Source organism: Rhinolophus sinicus, chromosome X (assembly GCF_036562045.2).
Source record: "Rhinolophus sinicus isolate RSC01 chromosome X, ASM3656204v1, whole genome shotgun sequence".
NCBI classification, from domain to species: Eukaryota; Metazoa; Chordata; class Mammalia; order Chiroptera; family Rhinolophidae; genus Rhinolophus; species Rhinolophus sinicus.
The window spans coordinates 10,292,106-10,304,846 of record NC_133768.1 but is presented as its reverse complement, the minus strand read 5'-3'; the positions used below and the strand labels follow the sequence as shown (position 1 = coordinate 10,304,846).

At 40.0% G+C, this 12,741-nt stretch overlaps 1 protein-coding gene across 4 annotated transcripts in view; it reads right to left on the bottom strand.

The window, feature by feature from the left end:
- Positions 1-4,599: 4,599 nt before the first annotated feature.
- Positions 4,600-12,741, bottom strand: part of EGFL6 (EGF like domain multiple 6) — a 52,739-nt gene continuing 44,597 nt past the window's right edge. For 2 of the 4 annotated variants that reach the window (XM_019746249.2, XM_074323859.1), the window contains 3 exons: positions 11,058-11,162; positions 7,863-8,128; positions 4,600-4,885 (listed from right to left, as the gene is read on the bottom strand). In XM_019746249.2, coding sequence (XP_019601808.2) covers positions 4,775-4,885; positions 7,863-8,128; positions 11,058-11,162 — 482 coding nt within the window. In that variant the 3' untranslated portion in view covers positions 4,600-4,774. The remainder of the gene's footprint in view (positions 4,886-7,862; positions 8,129-11,057; positions 11,163-12,741) is intronic. The other 2 variants (XM_074323860.1, XM_019746250.2) reach the window with 2 other exon arrangements.

The window sequence follows — 12,741 nt, the reverse complement described above, 5'->3', positions numbered from 1 at the left end:
AATCAGTGTGTACTTAACAGTGTGCTCAGTTTTAGGGCCTTGGGCGAAACTTCAAGTCAGGAAGAGTCCCATTTAACATTCTCTTGTACCTGTAGTCATCTTTAGGTCATGTCCATACCTCTTGTTCTCCTTTCCCACACCATGAGTCCATTTTTGTTGTTTCTCTACAATGTGCATTATTCTACCATGGATTTATGGCAACAGATTAGCAGAGAAACGAAGGACCAGGAAGTCTGGCTTTAATCAATTCTTGGTGCAGATCATAGAATGGAAATTCAGAGGCAATGAGACAATATTTATACTACTTGGTTACTGGGGATGCTTCAAAATTCCATTTAATCAGGAAAATATAGAAAAGGTACAAAAAGAAATAGGATGAAAGGACGCCGATTCTATTCAAAAACCTCTGCCTGCCTACTCAATTGCCGTTTGCACTGCTGAGAAGAAATCTGAACTGAAGCCTACCCCTGGGATTTCATTGTCAGAGTGGCTTGTTACCAGAAGGAATAGTCTGCCACTGATCCTGATATGCGGACTGCTCCAAGAAATACCTCACTTCATTTTGGTTCTCAGGTTTTTCTCTTAAAGGGAGGTCATTTTGTAACAGCAGTTCATCAGAGTGGCAAGACATAAGCATTGAACTAAAAATCCTTGGCCTGTGCTGCTTCTTTGCCTTTTGTTCTTGCATCATGTAGCTTCGAGGCTCATTCTCATGGATTGACACTGTACACACCATGCACAGCCCTCCTTTCATGATATAACCTGGGCGTGCTGCCAGAAGGGACCATTCATCAACAACGACAATATAAAGGATAACCATGTTCACTCCAGGTCTTCTAAGTCTTCAGGGGGAGACACATTTGGCCAGAAGTGTACCATTCTGATTTACGGTGCCCAAGAGAAGCATTTTTCCATTTCAGCCTCATTTCCTCCCCATAACGACCTAACACATTATACTTGCTGCATCATTTGACTCATATAATAGTTTTTATTAGTTGTTCTTCATTTCAAACCTGATGCAAACACCACCTAGTTATCTAGCTGCTGGAGAGAATGAAGGTATCGACTCCTTTGTCATAAGAGTAAATCATTTAGATTGGTATGTTGGCTGGGATAATGACAAGCACTCAATCCCAGCTTTTATGTGATGGGGTCCACGTGGTGGACATCGGTGGGTTGGGGCCAACAGCTTTCGGCCACTTCCTGCACAGCCAATCAGGTGCCCCAATCTGCCCTAGCCAGGGGGCAGCCACATGACCCAAGCTGAGCCAACTGCACACCCCTCCCCAGAATAGGAATTTTGAGCAGAGTAATGTGGACAGTAACATGGTGACAGGTCATTCTGGCAATGGTGGCATGCTGATCAGCAATGGCTTCCCCCATAGCTCTGCTTCTAGCCCTGCAGTCCATTTCTAAGGCTGGATCACTGGTCTTCCACCTGCCTGCGCACTCCTGCTTCTTTGCTGTATCCTCCCTTTGCTGTAAGTCAGCTGAGATCTGTTTCTGTTGCTTGCTACCAGCAAAGACTAACTGACACAGCCCCCATCTTAATGTAGCTGTGAGATTTGAGAGCTATCAGAAGAGAATCCCTGATCTTACCATGGTGATTTGTATGAAGCACCATTGTTCCTTTGTATGAAGGCATTGGAAGCTGCAATTATAAAACAGAAAATATTAGTCAGTAAAGGTTACACTTGCAGCTGTTGATTCCAACTGCTTGAGTTATAAAGGTGGTCTCCCTTCACTTGTCAGAGACCAGCAGAACGGGACATAGGACCAGTAAGTGTTGATAGGAAAGGATAAAAGTCCTGCAAGATTGGATTCTCCAAGATCTCAGAGGTGACTGAATTGTAAGGTTCTGGGTACCCAGAAAGAAGCATGAGTTCACAAGACACTGGGAAAGGGAGAAATGGGTCAAAGGAGGAACAGCAGATGCTGTAGACAGCCCTGTTTGTTGTGTGCTTGGTGGCAGCCAAACACATGCACATAGGCTGCCACAAGGGGGCACTGCTAGAACTCTGAGAAGGTCTGAAAACTGAAGGACAGGTGCAAAAGTGTCTCACAGGAGAGCGGGAGAGCTGTGTGACTGTAGCTTGGACTCACGAGGAAAGAGATTTTTAAAAATACAGTGACATGGAGAAGGTGATGGTGATGGAATAGAGGAAGTCAAAGAACTGTGAGGCCAGGATATTGGATGGGTTATTTGCATAGATGTTACCACATTGGTTGATGACAATGTCTAGGAAGGACAGAGAGATGCAGAGCTATTTAACTGTGCCTCCAATGAACAGTGGCTTTTAGATGGAAGTCAAGAAATAAGAGATTGTGAACAAGAGTAGGGCAAGGAGGATGCCACCTTCAACTCGACCCGGACATGTGTGCAGTGTGGGAGGATGAGTGGCTTTCATTTGATAAGGCTGCAAAGGTAGAGGTGGTCCTGGGAGGGAACTCAGTTCAGCTGAGGTTGAGAGATGGAGGAAGAGATTTTGGCATGAATTAAGATGGAGCAGAGTTCCTTCACCAGACAATGGAGTATGTGTGATAGGGGAGGGGGCAGAAACAGTGGGAGTCAATGTCCAGAAGAGGAAACCCCTAACAGTGTGGGGATGAAAGAGTGGGAGAAGATGGATGACATGGGGGGGTTTGCATATTGGATGGTAGCCAGGGACAACAGATATGCGAGTCATGGCTGAATTAGCTGACCTTAGGTTTCCCCAAAGGAAGCAAAGTATGATTCGGTGCTAGTGTAGGCTCGAGCACCATGACATTAAAGGCTGTTGACTGGAATTTAAAACAACATGTGGGCATTTACAGGTCTAAGAAGTTAGTCCCCAAATGTCAGGAGCAGCCCTCAGGAATCAGGAAGAGTGGTCACCTGAGTCAGGATTGTGCTGTGTTTGAAATCCTAGGTAGGCCAAGAAAGGATTTACTTTTCTGTCACCTAATAAAATATCAAGCAGTAACCAGTCTGGGACAGAGGTGGCGATGCCACAATGTCATCAGGAACCCAGGCTTCCCCCAGCATGCACTTCTCCATAGGGTGTGGTCCTTGCCCTTATGATCCCAAGGGAGCTGATAGAGCTCCTGCCTTCACAAGTACATTGAGGGCAGGAAGGAGGAAGAAAAATGGCAAAAGCGGGCTTCCGGCTGAGAGCCTTCTTTATGATCCTTCCTGGAAGCCTCAGCAATGCTTCGGTGGCCTCCTCCATCTGGAAGAGATTTTGAGAAATGAAGGCCTTCAGTTGAGCACATTGCCCTCTAACCCCCCAAATATATTTGTATATGGTTATATTAGTAAAGAAAAAGGCGAGAATGGATATTGGGTAGGTAACTAGAAGTCTATGCCATAGCTATTAGAGAAACATGAAATATTATTATTCAATTCAACTTAACTGAGCTTCCTGCATTGATTTTCTATCCCTATGTAATGATGCCCAGGTCTCCCTATTTCATTTTTGGTTCAACTTCTCTTCCTTTAACCTGGATCACAGGGACATGTCCTTTACTGCAAGTTCTCTTTTGTTCTAAGCCACAACTATGGTCTCAAATTTCCTTGGTCACTGAATGGATAGGAGGTTGCCATCAAGTTCTATCACAGTATTTGAAAACACATGTATCAGTTAGCTTTTGCTGTGTAACAAACCACCCCAAATTTTAATGCCTTAAAACAACAATTTTATTATCTCTTACAATTCTGTGGGTTGATTTAGCTGGGCAAGTCTTCAACTGGTATCACTAGAAACACTATTTTGGGGTTACCATAACTACCAGTTATCCAACATATACAGCTACAGTGCTGTGTAGACATTGTATGCCCAAATTACTTCACACTAAATAGAAGCAATGTAGTTTTTTCCCTCCAAGGACTTTCAGTGTAATAGCTCAAAGACAGCTTGGAGCTATTTCTGACCCAGAATCTTAAAGCAGAATATCCTTTCATCCTCAAACAATTCACTCAGATTCATTACCATACAAAGCTGTTCTTGAATTTGGAAGAAAAGAGAAACAGAAAAGAAGGTATCCATATTTTCTTTGAGTCCTGCTACATGCTTAATTTAGTTTTAGGTAGTTCTCTGAGGTCTTGAATTCAACAACTTATGCTAATTTGTATTGCAGTCATGAGGCCTAATAAAGCACTCATGTTGTTCCCATAATAGGAACTCATTTTAAGAGTTTTTAAGACTATAAATTATTTCCATAGAGAAAAGAATGAAAACCACATTTTCCAGCAAAGCAACTAATCACACACATAACTAAACATAGAATTAACAACCATACTTTCTTACTTAGAAAAACTTAAACCATGACCCAAGATGATTATTTGGATATTATTATTACAAAGCATTTAAATATACAAGTTTGTCCATAAAAGATCAGGCTAAGCCACTTAGGTAGAAGTCTATCTGTGATGTCATAGTTTTTAAGAAGTGCCATAAAAGTCAAACAGTTAAACGTTTTGACTTTTTTTTTGTAATCTAGAAATGTGATAGAGAGGTTCATCAACTCATGTAGACAAATCAAATATAGTAGGGGGAAAAAGCGGAACTGACATTTCCACATTTTATAAATTCAGAAATGAATGAGAAGACACAGTAGTACTATATTTAAAGCAAATATTGATACATCTTATACAAGAAAGGCATCTTACAATAATGTTCGTACATTACAATTTTTCAGTATTTCTAAAATGGAGGGGCATTTATGATATCATATCAAAAAACAGAGAACTGACAAAAAAAGCCAAATATAAAGATATAAAAGACAACAGTAACATTCAACCATCCACAGATAAAAGGCTGCCTGGACATAAGCCTGACACCAGCAAGACGCCGTCCACTGCAATTTCTCCAGTTTTGCCTTTGCCACGTTCGGCTTCAAAAATGATCTAATAATGGAGAGGAAATAAAATATTACTTCAAAATATTCAAAACAATGATATAATCAAACTATTTAATAAACTGTTACAGAGGATTAAACTCATGTGTCCCTATGCATAGACACAGGCTTTGACATTGAATATATAGTAATATATTATATTTTCCAGATACCAGGAATCCACACTGAGTGAATATTTTCAGAGAAAAAAAGGGTCACTGTAACACCTAAGAGAATCTGGAAAGCCCTGGAAAGCTGAGAAGGGTAAGGTTTAAGAAGAAATTTTGAAATTCCCATTTAAAGGGGAAAAAAAGCAAAAATAAGATATGATTTTCTTTAAAAAAAAAAAAAAAAACTGGCTAGAAGATATATTCCCTGTGAACATCTAATACAAAACTATATAGTCAAAAGAGAATTATTTTGATATATTTGGATTTTGGTAGTTTGTAGTAGTATAGTTAATTTTCTTAAAATATTGATTCACATATTCAGAAATTATCTGAAATGTCATTGTTTTCATGTGTTGAAAAATGTTTCATAATAGGTGGTAATCATTTTTATCTAAGACATTTATTAATCAAAAGAGAAGCAAACATCTTTATGTTTTAGAAATTTCTATTGTATAGAAAACAGAATGAAAAAAAAAAAAACCCTTATCTTCAAATTGGACACAAAATGACAGGGATGGCTCATTCAAAAAGATTAAGGATATATAGTGACTATTTTATATTCACTCATTCACCCAAAAATATTTTCAAAGAAACATTATTAAAATAAATTTTTGCTGAATGTTGTTTATCAATTTCTTCAATTTTATAATGTTTTTTTCAAAAATAGTTCATGTTGTCTTTATAATCAGAAAAAGACACCAGAATATTTTTTAATTCAATAATTATGAAAATAATAATAGCTACAATTTATGGAGCACCTATTAGACATTCATTGTAAGGAGAAGTAATAAAGAGGATAAAATGAATAGTGGGCTCTTTAATTCTCAATATCAGAGATAAGCAGATTTAGAGGACAGCAAAATTATTGTGATTCAAAGATGGTTAAGGTTACCTTGGAACAAAAATTTTAGAGAAAAAATAATGTTTAATTTGGAACATGTTATTCTTCTTAAAAATGACACACATGTAATTCTATCAAAAAGAATTCAACAACAACATGTACGTAGTAATGTGGTTATAAATAGGGTAAAATATGTATTTATGTGTAAAGTAAAATGCAAAATATGGAAACACTCATGTTACTGTGGAATGATTATAATCTTTATTTTTTTTAGTAAAGTGATTTCCCTTTGTCTTTTCTAAACTTTTAAAAAAATAAATTCAAACTTATAGAAATTGGCATTGTAAAGAAAGATCCTTTAAGAATCATGCGTACAATAATGCCATCATGCAACTATTCACCATCCTCAACAGCATCTCTTCCTGCTTCATAAATAATCATAGAATAGTTTCCAAGGTGGCAGAGATGAAGCAATTTTAGGCTTGCTGTTACCACTGTGTCCCACTTTCCTGGGCTCTCCAAAGAGAAAAGAGGGAGCCTCAGAGGGACAAATGGGGGCAAAGAGGGACTGTGACTGCCCACTTCCTGAGCTGCTCTCTATTGCCCCTAAGCTCCCTGGATTCATTTTCTTGTGAACAAGTTATCACTGAATGGCAAGTGATAGCACAACTGGGTATAGAAATTTCTTCCTCCCCTAGTCTCTTCTCAAGAGGGAACTGCTTTCAGGAAGATGTGCCTCCTGAACAATTTTTAAAAGCAGTGAGCTTAAAAAGCAGACATCTCACAGAAGCTGAAATAGGTGGGATAATGAGGGTGGGCATGTCTGGATCTTGAGATATGGTGGCTATTCCATCACTGAAATCCCTGGCTGATACTCCCGGATAACTAAACATAAATACCAGGATAATTAATTGATGTCCTATTTGTGTTTGTATTTAATTGCATTTCTCCTTACCCTGGTACAAAAATATTAGGAAGGCTGTTTATGTTCTCTTATCAAGAGATTTTTCTACAAGACAATCCCCTTCCTGATGTTTGTTCTCCCACAAGCTTAACCTCCTTGAGGAGACAATGCCAATAGAAGGTAGAGTGACTTTTGTGGTAGATCACCTGTAAGTCTTTGGTATATCCTACCTCTTAAGAGTGTCTTTGGCCATGCCAGATAATTTATGCTAACAATGTGATTTATGGTGGGACCGCAGGTCCTACAAGTATTAGCCTGAACTTTGGAGAACCTAGAGACTGAGTAACTAATGTCAGCCACACAGTTAGTCATGCAGGCAGACTGACCCCCAACAAAAACTCTGAACACAATGGCTTGGGTGAGCTTCCCTGGTGGACAACATTTTGTGCATGTTGTCACACATCATTGCTGAGAGAATTAAGAGCTGTCCATATGACTCTACTGGGAGAGGACAGCTACAAGCTTTTGCCCAGTCTCTCCTGGACTCTGCCCTTAATCTATTTCCTTTCACTGTAACAAACTATAATCAGTTTTTCTGAGTTCTCTGACTCCCTCCTTCTAAGGAATCATGGAACCTGAGGGTTGTCTTAGGGACCCCAGACATCAGCCACTCTCTCAGTTCAGTTCAAAAAACATTTAAAAAATGACCTTCTAGCTTCCATTCATTGTGATAAGTGCTTGGCATAGAACAAACAAGATGTTCATTGATATGTTAAGGCATTTATAGCCTGGTTCAGAAGGAAGTTGGTGAAAAGAGCCTGACACACAAATAGATCATTTCCACAGAGTGTGTGACATGCGTGCATGCACCTGACAAGTATTATCATTAGTTGTGCTGATTGATTGCCTTGCCGATTTTGCTCCAGAATATAAGCTCTTTAAGTGTAGAGGAAAAGTCTTATTCATCTTTGCAGCCCCCGTACCTAGGTACTATCAGGAAGTGTTTTGTTCTATTTGTTAAATCATTGAAAAAGAATGTAAATATCTAGTTTAATGCTGTTTTTCCACTTACAGTTTCGTTAGTGTCAATCCCTTGATACAACTGAATTTTCCCCGTCCTCCACATTTCATCCTCACTCGTGCTCTCCTCCCATGCCAGGACATTGTTACTGTTTTTCACAAACACTCGAAGTTTCCCTACTTTGTCTCCAGCCAGCCGGTAATGAAAGAGCAAACAGAAGTTGCTTTGGGGCTGCAAGTCAGGGAGGAGAAGTCTCAATCGGCCAACGTCCTTCTTATGGCCTGCCAGGGCTGGAACTGCCATATAGTAGCCGAGAGCTTTAAGAGAAGAAAAACGCACACTTAATGAGGCCACTGTAAAGGATTTGGCTATAGCATATAAAATATTTATTAAAAAATGAATGGTAGATAGTCTCCTATAGGGAAAGCTGAAGTCCTTTTCATTTCGAACACAGGAACAAAATTTTCATGCTAAAATAGATTTTAGGGATCACAGAGCTGAAATACTTTGTTGTATTTCAAAAATACTTTGTTGTATTTCAAGAAAAGGAAAGTGAAGGTCAGAGAAACTGAGGAATTTGTCCATATTCACAAAGCTTGGTAGTAGCAAATGTGGGGTAAGAATCTAATTAAAAGATCCTTTAGCACTGTAGGCAATTTGCAGCTGATGGAGAACTTGTGTTCCAGAACTTTCCAACTTGGTTGTTTGGACCTCAGAATGCATTTCCCCACTGAGACAATGATATGTATGATGGTCTGTTACTTAGGTGGGTCCATAGTGTGGTATTTAATCCACAACTTACGTTAATTTGGACTAATGGTTTCATGGAGCTCAACCACCATATGTAACGTATCATTCCAAGTTCTGATTTAGGTTGACAGGAACACATCTTCTATTTCTAAGTATCCATCTTCTAAGTATCTTTTAACCACTGGTAATGGATGTTTGCTCATCTCCAATCTTCTGTTTGTGGCTTTGATGAACTTAGGCAAAAATTCTCATAGAATGGGGTCTGAAGAAGTTGAGGAGGAGGAGGAATTCCTATAGAAGCCAGGAGGAAGACATTAGGGTGGAGTGGAGTCTTCCACTAGTGTAATTCCTAGAGATACTTGAGGACCTAGGATGCCCAGTGGAGCTTGAAATTCAAATCAACAACATGTCTGCGATATACTAAAAAGTATTCACTGCTGATCTGAAAGTTAGGCATCCTATGCTTTATCTGACAACTCTACCAGCTACATTGTGTCTTCTGTGACCCACTGTGGCAGGTTTCCCCCTCTCGCTCAGTAAAGCCCAGTTTAACTGGTCCTGGAGATTTTATCCTTCTATTAATGCTGATTCATCCCATGGTTCTTTTTTATGTTTAACTCTGGAGGGAAAGACAAGTCCACCTAGAGATGGAGGTACAAAAGGGGAGGGAGTACAATTTGGGTAACGCAAACCCCTGCGTCTTTTGTGAATCAGGTGTTTATAAATAGGGGACTTCCCATTGATGAAAACCCAACTTAAGACATTGTTGACTGTGTGAACAGTCAAGATCCTGGAATAATCCATGGGCTCCCAGTGTGATATAGCTCTGGTAGACATAAATTTGGAGATGCCATGATGGAAGAAAGGATAAACTCAGGTTGGTTATCAACAAGATAGCTTCTCCAAAGATGGACTGTCTCTGGCTTGGTTAAACTTGCCCTGAGCTTGCTCTGAATCTTTAACGATAGTCCCACTCCCATAACTTGCTGTGTAGGATGTATCCCCCCTCTACCCTAACCCCAAATTCTAAAAGGAATTTTTGTTAGGGAATATCCGGGTTTCCTGACTACATGTGAGGGCTTGAAAGAAAAGATCTCAGGAACGAATTAGTCTAGAGGAAGGATCTAGAAGAAGGCTCTTTTAACTGAGGGCTGAGCCTGTACATCCCCAAATAAATAATTTAATTGGTAAGGAACTAGAGTCCCTGACGCTATAACAGTTGTCTCCAAGTACACAGTTAGCCTTCGGAGACAGGGATTCAATTTATATTCCAAATGAGATCTGTCAGCCAAATGTTCTGCCCAAAATGAAGGCTAAGGCCCATCAATAGTGTTTAGGTAGGCAATGGAAAGAGCTGAGGCTGAGAAAAATCCAACATTTAGTGGAAAGAAAGAAATCCTAAAGCAACAGAAGCAAAAGTTCAGTCCAGGAGTTCAGGTTGTTAATTTGATGCATTATGGTTTTCATGCTTTGAGGGTGACTTTACTAAAATTCCAGGTTTAGGTAGAGGTCCTATTTCCTTTCAAGATTTATTCCCCCCCCAAAAAAAAAAAAAACGAAAGAAAAATTACAGTGCACTATAGCTAGCAAATTGGGGAAAAGGAACAACTTTTTTCTACCATTTCCCCAATACTCTTAAATCTTATGTTAATTCCAACATCTCTCTGTCTCTCAGCAACAGGAGAGTGAAGATGGAAGAAGTTTGCTGGAACATCCTTTGTAGGATGGTAGAGGAATTAAGGAAGAGAATACAAGGTCTGCCAAATAAGTTTGCAAACTCATCCTAGAAAAAGTGCTACATACCTCATTGCTGAATATCACTATGGTCACCTTTGAAGTACTCCCCTGGGGAAGCTGTGCACCTACACCAGTGCCTAGTCCACCCTTCAAAGCAATTTTGGAATTCTTTTTTTGGAATGGCCATCAGAGCTGTCGTCGTATTACCCTTGATGTCCTGAATGTCATCAAAATGTCTTCCTTTCAATATTTCCTTTATCTTTGGGTAAAGGAAGAAGTCATTGGGGGCCAGATCAGGTGAGGGGAGAGGGTGTTCCAATACAGTTATTTGTTGACTGGCTAAAAACTCCCTCACAGACAGTGCCATGTGAGCTGGTGCATTGTCGTGATGTGAGAGCCATGAATTGTTGGCGAAAAGTTACATAGTCTAACTTTTTCACGCAGCCTTTTCAGCACTTCCAAATATTAAACTTGGTTAACTGTTTGTCCAGTTGGTACAGATTCATAACGAATAATCCCTCCGCTATCAAAAAAGGTTAGCAACATTGTTGTAACACGTTCGTGAACTTAATTGTCAAACCTCATATAATATGCCGAACCAAGTTAGTCATTTATCAGGGAAGACTTCGGAAAGTCTAAAAGTTTCCAAACATGACAATCCTGACCTAACAAGTGATAGGAATAATAACCCTCCCATAGCTGGAGAGCTTTCTTTACTTATACCATATCGCAGAATATGAAATAGTGAAATCTAAATACCATTATCTCGATCAGCAGGATTCCAGTCAAAATCATCTTCTATATCCTGTTTCCAGTCACAGACCCCATGGTCAAAGCTGCAGTCAACTGAGATGTTTAAATCTGCTAAGAAAAAGGGTGCATTTCATAATCGTTAAGAGCATTAGAAAAATGTCTAACATTTGGAGCTTTGGAAGGCAATGCCATGTTTTCTATTTCTGTCAAGAGTTTAGCTAAGCCAATCCATAGTATTGCTGGCCTAGCATCCATTTTGTTTGGCTAAGCAGCCTGTGGGGACCTTAAACTGATGCTAGCCCTCATGCAAGTTCATGCCCAAGATTACAGCCCATGGTGTCACAAGTAAATGTAAGTTCCTGATATGACTTCCCCGATAGCCCTTGTGATAAACAGTCTCCCCAGCCTCCCAGGGCCTTCCGCTTGTGTATTCATTCCTTAGATAAGACTCCCTGGGAGCTTACCAAAACCCCAATCTCGTTGATTTGAATTGACCAATCCAGCCTTATCCTGGCAACCTCAAGGTGCTCTACAAAGGACCCTAATAAAGGAATGTGCCCCAGGTCATGCCTCTGTAAGCACTCTGCCTTGACCTTCCCATGTGGGCCCTCGAGGTACGCCATGTATTTCCTCCAGGACCTGTGACTAATAAACTTCTCTATCTCAGTTTCTTTTGTGATCTTTTGTTGAACCCTGGGCTCTATTTAACAAATCTTTTTAAAAAGATTTTATTGGGGAAGGAGAACAGGACTTTATTGGGGAACAGTGTGTACTGCCAGGCTTGTTTCCAAATCAATTTGTTGCCCTTTCAATCGTAGTTGTGGAGGGCGCAGCTCAGCTCCAGGTCCAGTTTTCATTGTTAATTACACGGGGCACAGCCCACCATCCCTTGCGGGAGTCAAACCGGCAACCTTGTAGTTGAGAGCCCACTGGCCCATGTGGGAATTGAACCAGCAACCTTCAGCATTAGGAGTACGGAGCTCGAACCTCCCGAGCCACCAGGCCAGCCCAACAAATCTTAATTTAACAAAATCATAACAACTGTATGGAGTACAGGGCCAGCATTACAAGTTTTGGACCAGTACCTCTAGTTACTCTTATGTAGATCAGGAGTCAGCATACTAACATTTTGGCCCACTGCTTGTTTTTGTAAATAAAGTTTTATTGAAACACACTACACTCACTCATTTACATATTATCTATAGCTGCTTCTGAGTTATAACAACAGAGTTGAGTAGTTACAACAGAATTGAGTAGTTACAAGAGGCCGTAGGGCTCACAAAGCTTATAATGTTTACTATCTGGTCCTTTACAGAAAAAGTCTTTTGACCCTTGATGTAGATAATAGGAAACACAACTGGGAAAGAGGGGTGAGACTGAGATGCTTCTGTTCATAACTAATGCCAGCCAGCCTGTTGCTCTGACTTGGAGCTTTGGCAGTTTATGCTGAGGAAAAAAGGAATGGCAAGGACAGGGAAAAAGCTAAATAGAGAAGGGGCAGCAGTTTGTTGTTGACTTATTACAATTTGTGAAATATTCTCATACATCACATCATCTGATTTGATTGTCGCAAAAATTCTATAGTTAGACCCATTTTCAGGAAAGTAAAACTGGGTCGTAAGTGATTTGTCCTAGTCCCACAGACATGGAGTGCCGGAATTGGACCTGACTCCTAAATCAGACTGAAGTC